Raw genomic sequence first — 18,484 nt, 5'->3', positions numbered from 1 at the left:
GGTGGCCCTCTCCTCTCCTCCCGGCCCATCCCGCCCCTCCGCCCCTCCGTGAGGGCTCAGCTCAGCGGTCCCCTCTGTAAGCCTCCCCAGCCCCACCCCTGCTGGGAAGGCCTCCTGCTGTGCAGGCTCACCCCCACCCCACCCAGGTTGTCAATCATGGTCTTCCCCACTAGGTCACCCCTCTGGGGGCAGGGCTGTCCGCCTCCCTATTTGCATCCACGGGGCCTCTGTGATACAGGGCAAGCGTTTCCTATGCCCCTGTAGCAGGGATGGTGATGCAGCTTGCTGAGATGGGGGAGGTGGGGCAGAGGAGATGAAGGCTAGGGGCGCCTCGGTGTTGGGGGCTGAGCAGGTAACCAGATGCTCTGGGCCGTGGGAGCCACAGGTGAGGGGGCTGTGCCACATGGGAGGGAGGAGGGGTCCAGCTAGGGCAGCCAGTGCGGGAAGGTCCCGAGGCTGGCTGCAGGCACCAGCGCCCTTGCGTGGTGGAGGGGAGCCTAGAAAGGTGACTCAGGAGGTGAAAGCGGGGGTTTGGAGCAAAGCCAGAAAGGAGAGTGTGAGACAAGAGGGAGCAGCTGAGGTGGGGAGAGAAGAGCGTGGGCTCTGGCGTTGGCGTGGCACCTGGAGGGCCGGGGTCCGGTGGCGGCCCCCTCTGCGGTGGTCTCTGGTTTAGGAGGGTGGTTCTCTGGGCAGGGGCTGCGAGGGGCTCAGGGGCTCGGCACCCGTATCCTGGCCCCAGGGGACTCTAAGAGCTGCCGTCCTGGGTTCTGTCCCCAGCCAAGGCTCTGGCCCCAGTGGCCGTGTACTGCGGGAGCGTCCCTCGGACCAGCGCTGGGCTCCGCGTGCTCCCGGGTGGAAGCGTCGACTGCAGCCTGCAGGCCAACGCAGAAGGTGAGCTCGGCTGACCCGGCCATGCCCAGCGGCCCTCAAGGGCCCTGCTGGCCTCACTGGGGACTCCAGGTGGAGAAGGGGGGGTGGGGTGGGTAGAGCTCGGGCCTGGTCCTGGGGGAAGGAGATGCCTGGCTATGTTCCAGAGCACCCAGCAGATGTCATTTTTACTGTGGTCCCTGCTGAAAATGCCCCTTGGTTCTAGGTAGGTTCTTCCAAGACTGTGCTCAGGGGATGGAGGTGTTTTGAGGAACCGGAAGGTGGGGATGTCAGCGTGCCCGGCTCTCCTAGGAGCCTGGGGTAGCCCCCGGAATTAGGGTCTGCCATCCTAGGAGGCCCCTCACTTTGAGGCTGGGAGGCCTTTCAGCATCCAGGGCAGCAGTTGGCAGTGGGCACTGCCAGCTGTGACATGTGTAAAGTTTGGCAGTGGGCACCGCCAGCTGTGACATGTGTAAAGTTTGGCAGTGGGCACCGCCAACTGTGACACCTATTAAAGGTTGGCAGTGGGCACCACCAGCTGTGACACGTGTTAAAGGTTAACAGTGGGCACTACCAGCTGTGACCCTATTAAAGGTCAGCAGTGGGCACTGCCAGCTGTGACACCTGTAGAGGTGGATCACAACAACTTGGCTTCTCTGCTGCCCTCTGCTCGGAGACCTTCTGCTCTAGCTTCCAGCTGCTGAGTGTCTTCTTGGCAGAGCTCCAGTTGCAGTGTTTGAGTGGAGACTCTGATTGTTCTGCTTCATCTTCCCGCTTGGTGACAGTGATGGGACAAAACTGTTGGTCCAGCTCCTTCCAGGCCAGGCCAGGCCTTCACTCGCTTTTCCTTGACTCTGGTGTCCCGTGTGGGTGGCCTGAGTCTCATGGCTCAGGCAAGGGGCCCCTGAGAAGGGACTATCGGGTGGTGGGCATTCTAGGGAGCCTGTCCGTACCCTCTCCCCTGCTCCCCCACATCCCACGGCTCCTTCAAGGCCTGGTTCAAAGTCACCACTTCAGGACGGGCTTTCAGACCATCCTTCCCCTCCTCGAAGTGCGCAAAGCATTTTGTTCCCCTGTCTTTGGGGGCCCATTCCTTTCCGGGTGTCCACCGCCTGGAGAGAGCCTGGCCCATGGCAGCTGCTTATTCAATGTTTGCTGAATGAGTAACTGGATACATTTGCAGCTGCACCTGAGTGTGACTTGTTCCAAGCCACCGGAGCCTCCCTGTTAATCTGTGGTTGGTGTGTATGGGAGCTTGGGAATAATGAATGAATTTGGTGGATCACAGAGATGGGTGAAGGGGTCCCCCTATGCCTAAGGCAGCTGGTGGCACAGGTCTTGCTCAGGTTAGGGGCCTCGTAAACACCGTCGAATGAACAAACTGGTTGGGGGAGCGACCGAAACATTGGATGATTGGGTTCGCCGGGCTGTGGCTGCCTGTTCCAAGGAAGCAGCGCCAGAGCATTTGCTGGTGCCTGGTGCCATCCTGGCTGCCCTGTGTCAAGCTGCTCGTGCCCCTCTCCCCCTCAGCCTCCCTCCAGCCAATGCCGAGCGTCCTGCAGGAGAAGCCGGCGCAGCTCTTGAGTGGACGTGGGCACCCTGGCAGCCTCAAGCTGGACTCCCCTTTGACGGGCTGGCAGGTCAGGAACGGCCACCCCGGGGGCCTCGGGGCGCTGTCTCTGGGGCCCCGCCGCCTTGTGGCCCTCCCCTCGCTGGAGCCGGAGGCACACAGTGTGGCCCGGGACACCACGCAGATCAAGGACAAGCTTAAGAAAAGGAGGCTCTCGGAGGGCTTGGTGGCGTCTTCCCGAGGTGAGCCCTGGGCCCTGCCCATCTGCTGCCCACCTGCTCCCAGGCCAGGGACACAGCACCCCAGGCCGTGCAGGTCCGCAGGTGGCCAGAGGCATGCTGGGGTCCATTCATGGCTCGGCCAGGAGCACCCGTCCGGCAGCCTCTCTCTGTGTCTACCTCCCTGACGCACCATCTCCCATCTCCCAGCTGGCCTCTCCATTGCCAGCCTGTCTTCCTTCCAGTCTTTCCTCCAGAAGGTTCTTTCTTTCTTCTTTTTTAATAAAATTTTATTGAAGTCTATCGTTCATGCATGAACATAAACAATAAATGTTTTGTAAAAGTTATGAACGTACAAAACAAACATGCATATCATCATACAAGGCTCCCACACATCACCCCACCAGCACCTTGCATTGTTGTGAAACATTTGTTACAAGCTATGAAAGAGCATTGTCAAAATATTACTACTAACTATAGCCCATATCTTATATTTGGTGCATTTTTCCCCCAACTCACCCGATTGTTAACACCCTGCATTAGTATTATTTATTTGTTATAGTTCATGAGAGAATGTTCTCATATTTTTCCTGTTAACCACGGTCCATCATCCACCACTGGAGCCCTTGTACTGTACAGCCCCACACTTTGTACAATCAATTCAAAGTGTACACTCAGTGGCTCTCGTTCTCATCACCTCAGTGCTGTCATCACCTCAGTCAATTTTAGACGTTTTCATTACTCCAAAAGGAAAATATCCCATACCTTCTTACACCCCCTATTGTTGCCCTTTGAATTGATATAATATCTTCTTTGCCATTGCTGTAAAAATATTAAATATTAGTCTTAACTCTGGTCCATAAGCTACATTAGTTGTGAATTTTCCCGTGTATCACCATATTCTTAACACTTCAGAAGCATCTTTTCTAAATACGAATCTGATCATATCTCCCCCTCTTCCCCCACCAACTGTGCTTAAAACCACCCAATACTTTTTCCACGCGCTTAGAACAAAATCCCACATCCTCGCATATGCACACGTCCCTCTGCCCTCCAGGTCTCTGGGTCACTCTCCCGTCCAGCTTCCGTGTCAACCCACGGGACTTCTGGGTCCCTGAGCACATGGGCGCTCTCCTCCCTCAGGCTGTAGAGCACTCTGCTCCTCACCAAGGCCTTGACTCCCCAGTCGGAATCTGTCTCATGTGAAGTTCTCGAATAATGCCTCGTCGCCTTGCCTCTTGGTTCTCTTGACGGTTTGCTTTTGTTTACTCGCTTGTGAAACCCTGTGTTTAAAATCTACATCGTGCTTCTCTTTCACCTGGGTGGTGGACTCACCAGGTAGGCCGGCCAAATTCAGATCTCAGCCCGACACTTACTAGTTTTGTGGCTTCAGGCAAGTCCACAATCCCCTGGAGCCTTAATTTTGTCCTCTGTGTAACGAGGAGACTGATCATTACCTGGTTTACTTAGAAACGCATGCAGAATCCTTAACACGGTGTCTGGCACATGACGTGCTCAAAAAGTTAATTTCCTTCTCTCTCCTCTTCTTTCCTGGAGCAAATCATCTCACTGGGTCCTTCTTAGCTCTGTGACTACTTGCAGGATTCAAGGAATAGGAAACTTTTAAGTCTTAGGAAGAAAGGGCAGATGGCGGCCCTGTCCAGCCTCTCATGGCTCTGGCTGTCCCCATCCCTGGAGCAGCTGGCTCTCCCCACTGAGACTTCCTGAGGGGTCTCCTGGCGCTCCCTGGGAGCTCATGAGGATGCAGGGGTGTCTGTGGCTGGCTGATATGAGGGGGCAGCAAATAGGATGGGAGAACTGGGGAAGCTTTGTAGAATTCCCACCTTCTGCCATCACTGAGCTAGTGACCCTCTGCTTTGGAGGTGTGAAGTCTTTTCCTAGATATTTCCTATCCTTTTACAAAGTTCAGGTGGGGGGAAAATAGAACAGAGCCTGTTCCACCCGGTGTACGGATGGAAAGTGGTCTCCAGCTTATTTGTGGGCCCCCGAGCAGGGCTGGGCGGCCCCTGCACCCTTGTGTTGAGGTGACGTTGGCCCCGCTGTGCGGCTTCCTGGCAAGGTGGCCACACGGGCTGCACAGCCTCCACTGGACAGCCACCCCCATCCCCTCTGCATGCCAGCCATGCTGACTCTGCCACGAGAGTGCCCAGGGGCGTGTGGGCAGCGAGCCCAGATGGTATGTTGGCTGTTCTGATGTAGCCATTTGGAGGTAGCTAGAAAAAAATGCCCTTTGAAACTTGAAACATGAGGGTATTTTTTCCCCCACCATCAGCAGTGTTTGCAAAGATAAGCTCTAGCCCACACTTGTTCCTCTTGTCCTGTGCCTTTACCCCACGGATGGGCTGGGGGACACCTCTGTGCCAGACGGGACAGGGCAGGTGTGGAGTGAGGATGTGGGTTGAGCATTTACTCATTCATCAAAGAGCTGAAAGCGCAGCGGTTGGTGGTTCGGGCAGTGCCACAGTGTCCTCTGAGCCTGAAAGCTGAGTCCCCACCTCGTCAGCACGAAAGGAAGGGGGATGGAGGCCACTGACGGACACCCGCCACGTGCCGGCCGCTGGTACCGGCATGGCCTTGAATCTGGGCTGGCCCCGCGGCGCGAGCACTTCCGGTTTTCAGAGGCACAAATGGGAGTCGAGAGGTCACTCGATGTCCACGCCTCGTTGCTCGCTGTCCCTCCCTCCTATCCACGCTGCCTCTGCATTTCAGACAGTGATTTTGATGGGCACTTTCTACCAAATTTTGCAGGAACAGAGGAGCCCCTCGGCTTTGTCTGCTTGCTCTGCTTGCCCCCTCCCCGCTGCCACCCCAGCCCCCCACGGCTGCCCCCTCTCCTCCAGGGACTGACCTATTCCCTCGCCCCCCACAGCCTCTCTGGGTCCTGGGGGAGGCCCCCCGGGAGTGCCCCTGAGGAGCGCCATCCCCCGTGCCACCGCGCAGAGGCTGCTGCGGGTGTCCCGGCCGATGCCGCCCATCGAGAGCATGCCCGCCACCCCCGAGGCCGGCGGAGCCAAGGAGAAGGGCCTGGACCCACCAGGGAGCAGCCGGGGACCCCTGGAGCTGAGACCCGGGGCCCAGGAGGTAAGGCGGGCCCACCGGCTCTGGGTTTTGCCCGCGGCGCCTTATGCCTCCCTGTCCTTCTGTCTTTCCTTCTGTCCCTCACCAAACACCCTGGAGGTGGGGAGGCCTGCAGAGTTCAGCTGCGGCAGAGATGGGGGGCGAGCAGGATGGGGCCTGGAGAATCCTGGGTCTGGGACTCAGAGAGGGGTGCCCGGTTGGGGCAGGGGCAGAGGTGACCTGGGATGGCCTCCCCCGGAGGGGGGGCAGGGCCGAATGACCTGGAATCCTGCCCCTTAGGGCCTGGCCTGGCCTCCCAGAGGCCTCTGGGCCATGCTCTGCAGCGCCCCCACCAGGGACAGGGACAGGGCCCCAGGCGGGGCGGGGGGGAGCCGGGTTCCAGTCTCAGCACAACCACCAATTGGCTGAGTGAACTGAGTGAAGTCCAGCAGTGAAATCAGGATGAGCTGTGTCATCGGAGCTGCTGAGCTGTGTTCTGGCCGCCTGCGGGCTCTGGAGGTGTCTCAGGAGCTGGGGGAGAGGGGTTGGGCATTGGGACAGGCTCAGGGTCCTTGGTTCATTTGACCCCAAAAATCGAAAACCTTTCCAGCTGGGCTCCTGGGGCTTTGGGGAGGCTGCCCGGGAGGTGAAGAGCTCCCCGTCCCTGAAAGTGCTCAAGCAGAGGCTGTGCGACCACTTGTGCTAGAACTGATGATCCCCAAATTCCACGGGCTTCCTGACCTCCCCGCTTTAAGCAGGGGAGGGTGGCAGAGGGCAAAGAATGCTGGGCCAGGACTCAGCAGATGGCCCCGCGTCCTGCTCTGGCCCGCCCTGGCCACGGGACCTTGGGTGAGTCCTTCTCCCCCTGGACCTGCGTGCTCAGCCACAAAAAGACAGGGGTGGACCAGAGGCTTCCCAAGGTCTCTTCCCTCTCTGATGTTCTGGGGGGTTTGTACAAGGAGAACAGAAAAACAAATCATGAGCACACGGGAAGGGGCTGGAGCAGGGGTGAGAGGTGCACCCTCCACAGCCTTCTCACCTGAAGGTCGGGGAACCATGAGCTTTCTGGGGGGCCTGGAGGGGTGTGGCCGGGAAGAGAAGCAGGACGACACTTCCCAGCCCAGATGGGCCCTGCCAGGGCCAGGCTGTGGGAGGTGCCAAGGGAAGGGGTACAACCTGAGTGGGCCAGAACCCTCACCTCCACCTTTGCGCCCAGGTGCAGGTGTCCCCCCAGTACCTGCACTGCCGAGACGAGAAGATGCTCAAGTCGCTGGGAGGCATCGTCATCCCGCCCATCCCTGTGGCAGGACTGCCCCGGGGGTCCGCTGCTGCGCCCGGCTCCCTGCGCAGCCCCTTGCCTCCTGGCCTGAGGGCCCCACGCACACGGTAAGCAGCCCCAACTCCATCCTACCCTGCAGCCCCCCGCCCCATTCCCCAAGTGTCTGCTTGGGCTCCCCATGGTGGAAGCTCCGTGCCGGGGCAGAGCTCTGGGGGTGCCGGGAGCACAGGGCTGGGTCCCCAGCCTGGGGAGGCTGCTGCGTCCTTGCCGGGGCCACTCTGACCCTTGACTCTGGCACAGTAGGTATGTCTCAAGCCTCTACCTTCTTCAGATTTCCACGTGTATGTCGTGGCAGTTGTGAAGAAGAAAAGGCCCCTTGCTTTAAAGCACGACTCCTGGCAGGGCTTATAGCATGATCTTGTTGGGGCTGGGGTCTTCAGAAGGGCTGGGAACCGGTGGGATGGAGGAGCTCTGTGTTGTAAGGAATCTGGGCTTGTGGTTTGTCCGTGGGGACAGACAGCACTGTCCAGGCGGCCGCGAGGAACCCCACGGTCAGCCGTGGAGCAGGTGTGGGCATCTGAGGACTGCAGCTCACACGGTTGGCTTCATGCCGGGACCCGCTTCTCTCCCAGTGCTTTGGGGCCCTTACCCATTTCTGTCCAGCATCTCCACTCTCTCCCGTGTGCCTCCCCTGCCCGTTGTGTGGGTGGCACTGTGCGCGGACCTGGTTTCTGGCTCTCGGCTCGAGTCTCACCTCTGCTTCCTCACCGCCTGACACCTCCCTCCGAGTGGCATTATGGGTGGTAACGGGGGCCTCTGGCCGCTGACCAGTGACCTTTCCCGCCATCTCCTTATTCCTGACTTCTTTGCATCATCTGAGCTGTTGAAGAACGTTGAGGGGAGCGGATGAGGCTCAAGGGATTGCGCGCCTGCTTCCCACACGGGGAGTCCGGGGCTCGGTCCCCAGTGCCTCCTAAAAAACAACAACAAAAACACAATTCAGGGGAGCCAATGTGGCTCAGTGGTTGAGTGCCAGCTTCCTGCATATGAGGTCCTGGGCTCAATCCCTTAAAAAACAAAGAATCTCGAACTTTCCTCGCCCCTTGCCTTGTCCCTGCCTCTCAACCTTCCAGGGAAGCTCCTGCGTCCTCCCCTCAGCCAGCTCTTAAACGCAGCTATCCCCCAAAACTCTATCTCTTTGTTCTCCCCAACTCTGCCTCTCCCACTCCAGCTCTGACTTCTCTGCCCCCCAGGCCTGGCCCCTGCCTCCACCTCCCTGCGGGGTGATGGGCCGCCTCTCGGTCAACGTGGAGCACGTTGTCCCTTCCAAGAACCCTTATCTCTGTCAAGGTCTTCAAATCTCAGCCTCATTTTTCATTCCTCTTCTACTCTCCTTTCTCTCTAAAAGACTGCCATATCCCCTCCAATCTTTCTCAAAACCACAAAATCCCAAGGCCCTCTGCAATCCCCTTCCCAGTGCCTTCTCCTCACAGTTTTGGCTCACTGACTCCTCCATGGCCCCTTACAGTTTTCTCCTAGCCTGTCCCTTGCAGTCCTTCACCATCTGTCCTCATCTTTTATTTCCAGGTGTCCCCTCTGCCACGCACTATGTCTTCACAGACTTCCCGTTGCCCACAGCTTGGCCTGATGGGCTAGGTCAGCCCCAGCCCACCACATCGCCACCCCTGCAGCTCCACGGGGAACTTCCTTCCCCACTGTGCCCACTGCTGATGTGCTGTGTCCGGACCTCACTTCCTGAGATGGCACCTTCCCTGCCAACACCCTGTCCACTCCCCCACACACAGACCTTGCACCCTCTGCCCGCCCCGTCCAGCTTCTGCTGTTCTGTGAGCCCAGTGGCACAGCTGCCCTGCTTTAAAGTCTTCTTTGCTCTGCTCAGAGCAGCAAGGAGGGCAGTGGTGCCAGCACATGGACTGCCCACCACTCCCCTTCTGCTATTTTGTTTAGCTTTTATTTAAACCTCGTTCTGTTACTCAACTTGGAGCGAGGGCTAGGGGCCAGGGGCCTTATCTCAACATCTCTGTGGCTCCTGTGGTGCCAGGCATTGACCTGGCATGGGCTCCTTCCTCGGGAACCAACTGCCTGTTTGCTGACAGGTGGTGCCATCATCTTCCCTCCACTGACTCTGCGAGGGTCTCCGGCAAATGGTGGCCAGGAGGCTCGTTACCATTTCACTCACCCGCTCATGTGCACTCGCTCACTCACTGCATTAGTCAGCCAAAGGGGTGCTGATGCAAAATACCAGAAACTGGTTAGTTTTTATTAAGAGTATTTTTGGGGAGAAGGAGCTTACGGATACCAGGCCATAGAGCTTAGGTTACTTCCCTCACCAAAGTCTATTTTCATGTGTTGGAGCAAGATGGCTGCCAACATCTGCGAGGGTTCAGGCTTCCTCGGTTGCTCTGGGCTCAGCAACTCTGTTTCCTCCACAAGATCAGCTGTAGACTATGAGGCTCTCTAGGCTTTGCCTCTCTCCACAAGGTCAACTATAGACTGTCAGGTGTATGGCTCTGTCTCTTTCCCCGGGGCTCCAGTTTAAGACTTCAGTATCAAACTCCAACATCAAAACTCCAACATCAGAAAACCCCCAACTCTGTCCTTTGCCATGCCTTTTATCTGTGAGTCCCCACCCACCAATGGGGACTCAATGCCCTAATGACATGGCCCAACCAAAGCCCTAATCATAACTTAATCATGCCGAGTAATAGACCTGATTACAAACATAATCCAATATCTATTTTTGGAATTCATAGCCTTATCAAACTGCTACACTCACCTACCCACTTAGTACCTATTGTGTCAGGCCTGAGCTTGGTGCTGTGACAGGAAGTTGAATGAGACCCGGTCTCCGTGCTCTAGGGATTCGTGGGAAAGGTTTACAAGAAAATCATTGAATCAAAGCCCAGTGAGGACCAGCTGACATGGCACTGAACTCCAGAGCCATCTGCCATGACCATAGAACCTGTGGGTCTCTGTAGCCCTCAAGAGAACCAGTACCTGGGGTTGTATCTACTTTGTCCTGCCATGGCCCACTGGGTGGACTGGGGAAGAGTGTAAACAACAATGTAAACCATTATCCATTTGGTGCAGCAGTGCTCCAAAATGTATTCACCAAATGCAATGATAATGAAAGAGGTTGTTGATGTAGGAGGAGTGGGGTGAGAGGGGTAGGAGGTATATGCGAACCTCTTATATTTTTTGAATGTAACATTTGAAAAAGAATAATAAAAAGAGAGAGAGAGAGAGAGAGAGAGAGAGAGAGAGAGAGAGAAAGCCCGGTGAGGTAAGTGCTGAGATAGAAGGCTGTTTAATAAGCGGGAGAGTTCAGTGGAAATGATTGTGGAATCAGGCTGGGAAGGCTTTCTGGAGGAGGTGAGGCCCATGCCGAGTTTTTTTTTAATTAAAATTTTTATTTTTAAAGAAGCTTTAGATTACATAAATGTTACATTAAAAATGGAGATTTCCATATGCTCCATCCCCATCCCACACTTTCCCCATTAACAACACCCATTAGTATGGTACATTTGTTACAATTGATGAACACTTATTGAAGCATGGCTACTAACTGTGGACTATAGTTTACATTATACTTTACACTCTGCTTCACACAATTTTATAGGTTTCAATAAAATGTATATTGGCCCATACCTCTCACTGCAATGCCATGCAGGACAATTCAGGTGTCCTCAAAATGGCCCCATGTTGTGCCTATTCTTCCCTCTCCCTCCCCTCAGAACCTCTGGTGGCCACTGCCTTTATGTCGGTGATAAAAGTTCTTCCATTGCTCGAATAATCCTAAATCTGTAACAGAATAATAATAGGTATACTTTAGTCTAGTCTTGAGGATTTGGGGATGGTGATGCCCACTCTTTCTAGTTGAGGGGGGCTTGCCATGCCAAGTTTTGAAGGCTGAGGGAGAGTTGGCAGGATGGAGACTTGATGCGGGAGCTGGTGAGGCATTTAGGGCGCCAGGAGGCGTTTGTGTGGCCGCACCTGTGCTTACCTGAGACAGGTGGGAAGGCCGGCAGGGCTGCAGGGCCTGGTATGGGTTTGATCCTGAGATAATGAGGTGCCGTTGAAGGCTTTCCAGCGTGCGTGACATCGGGATTGCTCTAAAAAGGCCAATCAGGCAACTGCAGAGTGGCTTGGGCCATGCAAACTGAGGGGGGGTGGCGGAGGGATCCAGGGAGATGTCGGCAGCACCCGTGCAGGCATAGGCCGCGGGCCTGTGACCGAGGGAGACGGGGGTCTGCCCGGGGCTTGCCGACCATCGGGCCCGGTGAAGAGGGAATGGTCTGAGGACCAGCCGGGCCTCCTGCTGCAGCAGCGGGACCGAGCCGGTGCCCTTTGCAGAGGCAGGGAATCGGGAGGAGCTGGCGGCAAGGGCGGGGACAGTGACTGGGCCACTTTTGGACATGTGGGGATCACAGTGCCCTGGGAGGCTCGTGGGTGTCCGGACAGGGAGAGGGCTCCTGCGGGTCCTGAGTCTCGCTCTTCCCACCCCTCTCACTGGCACCTGGGGCCAGCCTTAGGGGGCAGTGAGGTTTTTGCAGGGGGCAGGGAGGCTGGGGAGCTTCCTGGAGAAAGGTCAAGGTTCTGGCAGGGGTGTCCACCCTGGCTTTCAGCACTTTCTGCTGAGGGGTCTGCGGAGAAGGGGAGGCGAAGGGGAGAAAGAAGCAAATTGAGAGCCCTCGACGCTGAGCCTCTTGCTCAAAGAGGGAGGAAGAGCGGTCTTGGACTTGAGGACAGAGGACTGCAGCCACGGGCCCTGAGCAGGATGAAGCCAGGCCTGGGAGAAGGACGCATCGGCAGGGTTTTGGGTGCCCTTTGTCCCCGTCAGGCAACCCGAGGCCTCCCTGCCACCTCAGGTGCCAAGGACACAGCTCACTCTCCTGCCCCTGCTCACCCCCGACCCCCCTGCCCCCCCCCCCCACTGGTGCAAAGTCCTGGTGGCTGAGCTCTCCAGGCCGGGCTTGCCCTGGGACGCTGGCCTGCTCCCCCAGCCCCCAGGAGCCTTCCACGGGGTCCAGATCGGGGAGGAAGGCCCAGTCCTGGCAGGTCTGGGTCCATCTCGAAGCCCCACCCCTCTGGAGGACCCAGGCCCTGTTGACCTCCCCAGTCCCCCAGGTCAGGGGCCCCTTGGACCAAGGCAGGCAAGGGCATGGGCTCTCCACCTGCCTGCCCTTGGCCCACCCTGCGCCGAGTGAAACCTCTGAGACTGGGGCACGGGACACTCCCACTCCGTTTGTAGGGACCCTTGTGACCTGCCAGCCCCTGGGGTTCCGGTGGCTCTGCCTTTCCTAGCAGGGAAGAGAAAGCCCACTGGTCTTCATGGAACATGAGCGCCATGAGGGCAGGTTGTCATCTGTCTTATTCAAGTTCTAGTCCCTGGGTCTAGAATGGTGTCTGCATGCAGCAGGCCTTCAATAAATATCTGTTGAATGAGTAAACAGCACAGCCCTTTAAAAATGACAATAAAAGCCAGTGCTGCCATTGCCACCCTTTTCCCTTCCTGTGAGCATTTAGTACAAAATTGTGGTGCCTTTTCATCAGCAGCAAAGGAGATCAATCCTGCTAGCTCCTGGAAGGAGATGAGGAAGATGAGGCTGCTATTTTAGGGAGATAGAATATTTTGGGGTCAATGAATTCTTGTTGGGCAAGAGTTTGGAGAACTTGGACTCATTCTTCTCTCAGCTGGGAGATTTAGTCCTCATCTGCCAGCTGCTCCCCTCCTGCTAGCCAGGCCCAAGAAGTCTCAGCAAGGAGGGGGCATCCTTTGTGACTGACGCTTTCCACGTGGGTGCTGGCTTCCCGGGGAGCCAGTGGGACACGCAGCCCAAAGATAGGGCTGAGGGCATGTCTGGACGCCCAGCCTGGCCTGCTCTGGCCTGCCAGGTGGTCTGCCCTGGCCTTTGCACCCAGCCAGGTGTCTCTTTACAGCCCCGTCACCTGTGTCCCCCATGTCAACCCCTCCCCATCCCAAGCAACCCTGCAGTCCTCGCAGCAGCGCCTCCAGCTTGCCTCCGCTCACGATGCTTTTCTTGCCCCCATTCTTTTAGACTGGCTCGGGAGAGTGGGCCTCAGGAGAAGACCCCCAAATCTCTGGGTATGTACTCTCCATGGGCATCCCCCCCCATTTGTTATTTGACTCTCTGGGCTCCTGGGCTGGGTCATAGAATCAGAACTGGGACCTGAGGAGACCTGGGAGAGCTCTTGTCCAGCCCCTCATCTTTTTTTTCCAAAGATTTATTTTATTTATTTCTCTTCCCTTGCCCCGCCCTGTTGTCTGCTTTCTGTGTCCATTTGCTGTGTGTTCTTTCTTCTGTGTCCGCTTGCATTCTTGGTGGCACCGGGATTCTGTGCCTCTTTTTGTTGCGTCATCTTGATGTGTCAGCTCTCCGTGTGTGTGGTGCCACTCTTGGATGGGCTGCGCTCTCTTCATGCGAGGCGGCTCTCCTTGCGGGGTGCACTCCTTGCACATGGGGCTTCCCTATGCGGGGACACCCCTGCATGGCACGGCACTTCTTGCACATGGCAGCACTGTATGTGGGCCAGTTCATCACACGGGTCAGGAGACCCTGGGTTCGAACCCTGGACCTCCTATATGGTAGATGGATGTTCTATCAGTTGAACCACATTTGCTTCTCTAGCCCCTCATCTTATGGGCAGGGAAGTTGACGTCACGGTGGTCCCACACTGGAGGGTGGGTGCAGCCCTGGACAAGGAGGGCCAAGAAGCAGCCTTTCTGGAGCCCCTGCTCAGGGCCAGGCATGGGGACAAATGCCAGCCTGCGGGGCCTCCCTAGGACCCAGGTGTCTGAGATGGCATGGTCCCCATCTGATATGCAGAGGCATGCTGAAGCTGGGTGAGCTGCCGTTTCCCCCAGTCTCTGGGGGTGACTCGTGGGCCCACCAAAAGTCAGACCTGCACAGCTCCAAAACTGGGTCCCCATTGTCCTGCGGCCTCTTGCACTTCTCTCCTCTCCTCTCCTCTCCTCTCCTCTCCTCTCCTCTCCTCTCCTCTCCTCTCCATTCCCCTTTCCCTTTTCCCCTTTCCTTCCCCTTTCCTTCCCCTTTCCTTCCCCTTTCCTTTCCTTTCCTTTCCTTTTTTCATTCTTTTTTATTTATTTGGGAAGTTGTGAGTTTGTGGAACACTCATGCATACAACACAGGGTCCCCGTCTTCGATCCTATCATTACCACCTTGCATCTTGGTGGTAGATGACCTATGTGGTACATATGTCACACTTGATGAAAGCACATTTTCAAAATTGTTTTTGCACCAATTTTAAGTAAATGGAGCAGAGCTTTTCTCACCGGACAGAGTGAGAAATTAAAGCACGTCCCACCAACCCTGCAGTCAGAATGGTCAGGGGGGCTCAAACGTCGGAAATAGGGCCAAGCCTGGGGTGAGAGGAGGCCAGGGGGCAGGCGGAAGCCGAGGCTCAGAGAGGTTTTTGAAGAACTGGCGGGGGTGGGTTGGTGGAGGGGGCAGGGATCCTCTTTGGGTGAAGATCTAACTTTAGAGACGTGGGAGGGGGGAAGTAGAGCCTCAGCGAGACGGCAGGGGGCGGGAGGCCACAGGTGTGGCTGAGGGGCCCTGGGTGGAGGAGAGCCCCCTCCTCGGTCCAAGCTGCAGGCAGCAGGGGCCCGAGGCAGCTGCTGTGCTGGACGTGCTGGACAGCAGGAGGGGGTGGCCTCACCCCGACCTGCTTCCCACTTACCAGCTCAGCAGGGGTCAGAGTCTGTTGCCCAAGAAGCCCCCGGAATCAGGACACAGAGTTGGGCTGAGGACGAGCCTGGCACAGAAACGGCTGTGACAGCTGCTTCTAGTGGCTCCCCGGGCCAGGCAAGTCCTGCCATCTGGCCAGAAGCACACGGCACCCTGGTGCCCCTTAGGGCTAAACCTGAGATCAGTAAGCACCCCTCCTCTGGCTCACAGGGCTGCTGCTTAAGAAGCAGTCCTGCAGGGGGCTGTGAGGAGTGGGTACCCAAGAGCAGGTGCTCAGAGGGCTCTCTGACCCTCCCGCAGTTGGCTGGGGACAGTGCTGCCCAGACATGTTCCCGTGCCCAGCTCACCTGGGCTTGTCTCAGGTTGGGGCTCTCCCTCCACCTTGAGGCACCTTGCAGTCCTTCGGCCAGGTCAGCTGGCTCCTCTGCCCTGCCGCTAAGTCTGGGGAGATGGCCGCTCTGCCAGCCCCCTTCACCCTTGGCCCATGATCTTCCTAATGGATTTTCCAGTGCTCCCTGCTCCAAGCTGAGGGGTCCTGTGCAGAAGGTTCCGGCTGACCCCTAATTTACAAATTCATTCGAGGACCGTGGGCCCCAAAAACTTGGTGAGCAGGAGAACCTGTTTAACATAAAAGAAAATTAATGAACCTCCCTGCCTCCATCCCAAGACAGTTGCTTTAAAATCAGAGAATGACAAAAAGATGTTCTAGATTTAATGTCATTTGGAAATGCATTTGCGTTTCCTTAGCCACAAGGTCCTCTCCAGGTCATTTGTCCCCGCATGTAAAGTGAGAGGATTAGACTAGCATTCGTTAGTTCTCTGGCCCCGTCCACCTCTACCATTCCACTCTGTTTCAGACAGACCCTTGGTAGCATAAAATGCTGTGTGTGTCCATTTTAATTTTTCTCTTCCTGAGTTACATACCTTCCAGGCAAGATAAATTTACAATTCTCAGGAAATATCTTAAAACTCTGAGAAAACAGATCTGTTTCCTGCCCAGCTTCCTCACCCCCTTCCCAGTCTTATAATGGGTGCACGGTCATTGTTGAATGAACGAGTGAATGAATTAATGAAAACAAGTAGATTATGTTGCTTCCCTGCCCAGTGCTTCTCTGTAGACTAAATTTAATTTGTGCCTTTTTCCATCAAGGAAGGTTCGGTGGAAGAATTGAGGGTGGAGGTCTTAGGCAGTAAAGGTTACACCAATTTCAGGGTCATAGAGCTTCAAGGGCAGCCCAAAGGGCTGGCTACTGCTTCAGGGTGCTGGGTGCCCTCTTGTTCGTACCTCCTCAGAGCCAAGACCTTCGGCCCTGCCCATCAGAGACAAGTCAGCAGCTGCTGAGAAGCTTGTCCTGCCTTCATCTCAATCTTCTCCTGCACTGACAGCCTTCCCTTTCAGCCATGCCAAAGAAGCCCACCCTTTGCTAAAAGAAGAGGACCAGAAGGAGAACAGCACCAAGGTATCTGTGAGGTGGGGGAGGATGAAGTTGGGGTCAAAGTGGACCACTGGTGAACACAAGGCTGTTCCTTTGCTGTACAGGCATGGGACCAGCTAGTGGAAAACAGAGGAGGGCAAGGGAGAGCCCCAAGGCAGCTGCCCCTAGTATTTGGCTAGGACCTGGAGATGGTTGAGGGGTGAGAGCTAAAGAAAGGAAGAAAAAAACGAAGGGAGCAGAGGCGGATGGAGGTGGGGGTCTAGATGAAGGGAAGAGTGGAGTGGGGAGCTGGGGGTGAAGGGATGAAGGAAGAAGGAAGGAAAACGGGGAGAGGGGGCACACCTGGTCTGGAAGGAGGCAGGATGTGGGGGAGATGCTGAGGAGCTTAGTGTACCAGGCCCAGTAATCCGAGCCACCACCCACGGCAGCAGCCAAGAGGCAGCTGGCTTGGGGGCTGACCAGCCAAAGGCTGTGCTCCACAGGCTGACAAACACCTGGCCCTTCTAAAGTGGCCTGGGAGGTGCCTCTGCTACCTGTCCTGGTGAATTCAGTAAAATTTGGAAAGTTGCTGTGCTGGGCACCTGCACTCATTCTTTGAACCAGCTATAAGGTCCTATTCACTAAACATAGCTCAAATGCCTGCGGCGTGCGTGTCCTACATTAGACCTCTCACCAGTCCAGGCACCACGATCCTCCCCCTGCGATGAGGGCGACAGAACATGCGACAAAAAATGATAACTCAGTGCGATGAAATGCGCATCCACACCACTACCTGAGCCCTTCCCATGGTCCCGCCACAGACCTCAACATTGCAAACAACTTCACCCCCCTCCCCGTGAACTCAACTTCGAGCATCCCATTCTCTCCCTCTCTCTGCTCTCTTTCATTTTAAGAAAACAAAATAAAACACCAACAGTATACCATTGCCCCATCTCTCTTCCCATTCCCTTCTGAACCTGCTGCAGTCAGGTTTTGGTCCCCACTGTCCCACTGAAAGTTTAGGCCCCTACCTGTGATGTCCACCTAGCCCAAGGCAGCCACATCTCAGGCCTTGTCTAACTTGACAGCTTTTGACACAACACACTGCTCATCCTCGAAATCACCCATCTAGGGATGGAGGTGAAGGGGTGGCTTCTCTCTTGGCTCACTCTCTACCTACATCAGAGGCAGCTCCTTCTCAGCCCTCCTTTGCATGGTCCTCCTCATCTTCCTGTTTTCTAGATGCTGGAGTCCCCCAGGGCTCAGTTTTCTGGCCTCTGGTGTGTTTCTACTTACCCTATCGGTGACCTGACCCGGTCCATAGCTTTAAGTATATGCCAAGGACTCCCGAATTACAGATCCAACCCAGACCTTTCCATACTCACATATGTAACTGCTGCTCAGTATCTCCATTTAGGGGTCTAAGAAATACTTCAAACTTACTGTGCCCAACACTCAACTTTGAAAGCTCAACCCCCAAAATTTATCTTTCCCCAGGGTCCCTTCTCAGTGAACGACAGCAATTCCAATTCCAGAGCCTCAGGCCAAAAATCTTGGGCCCCCCTTGTCCCCTCTTTTTCTCTCTTCTGCCACCCCCCTTGGATCAGCAAAAGCAGCTGGCTCTGCTTTGGGAACATGTCCAGATTCTGCCTGTTCTCACCATCCGCATCACCACTCTCCTGAGTGCAAGCCCACTGCCTCCTGCTTGAATTGTTGCAGGAGCCTCTTCTAGCCTGCTGTCTTCCCCACGTAGACACCAGCACCATCCTTTCTAAAAAATGCAAGTAGGAATGTTCTATGGCAATGTATGATGTTATCGTTGGAGGAAGCTGGGTGAAGTAGGTACATGGGGCCGTGGAATGAACACAGGGACCTCATAAATGGGAAGCTGGCACTCGACCACTGAGCCACATCAGCTACACAATTTTTTTTTTCCATTTGTTTGCTTCTTTTTGTTTTGTTTTAGGAGGTACCAAGAACTGAACCTGGGACCTCCCATGTGGGAAGCAGGCGCTCAATCACTTGAGCCACATCTGCTCCCCTGCATGGGAACTCTTGGTTCTACTTTTTAACTAGGTGTGTCTTAAACTAGTTCAAAATGACAAGTTATCAAGGGAGCAGTTGTGGCTCAGACATCCCGGTTCAATCCCTGGCCCCGATAGCCCCCCGAAAAAAGTTATTAAAAAAAAACTTTAGAGAACTCCTCCCCCAACCCTCCAAAAATGAACATCAGATTATGTCACTCCTTTGCTGAAACCCACCAGCTTCTATGGACTTCAGAGGAAAAGCCCAAGTCCTCCCCGCCG

The 18,484-nt window shown here is 55.8% G+C and overlaps 1 protein-coding gene across 2 annotated transcripts in view; it reads left to right on the top strand.

Moving 5' to 3' along the window:
* The window catches only part of TOGARAM2 (TOG array regulator of axonemal microtubules 2), a 77,909-nt gene that overhangs the window by 25,141 nt on the left and 34,284 nt on the right, over positions 1-18,484 (top strand). For both annotated transcript variants that reach the window (XM_058287799.1, XM_004452339.5), the window contains exons 3-8: positions 778-891; positions 2,398-2,679; positions 5,546-5,757; positions 6,950-7,119; positions 13,093-13,139; positions 16,057-16,223. In XM_058287799.1, the coding sequence (XP_058143782.1) occupies positions 778-891; positions 2,398-2,679; positions 5,546-5,757; positions 6,950-7,119; positions 13,093-13,139; positions 16,057-16,223 (992 nt within the window). The remainder of the gene's footprint in view (positions 1-777; positions 892-2,397; positions 2,680-5,545; positions 5,758-6,949; positions 7,120-13,092; positions 13,140-16,056; positions 16,224-18,484) is intronic.

This window comes from Dasypus novemcinctus, chromosome 25, assembly GCF_030445035.2.
Source record: "Dasypus novemcinctus isolate mDasNov1 chromosome 25, mDasNov1.1.hap2, whole genome shotgun sequence".
NCBI classification, from domain to species: Eukaryota; Metazoa; Chordata; class Mammalia; order Cingulata; family Dasypodidae; genus Dasypus; species Dasypus novemcinctus.
The sequence above is the reverse complement of the archived record's forward strand: the minus strand, read 5'-3'. Positions and strand labels throughout refer to the sequence as shown.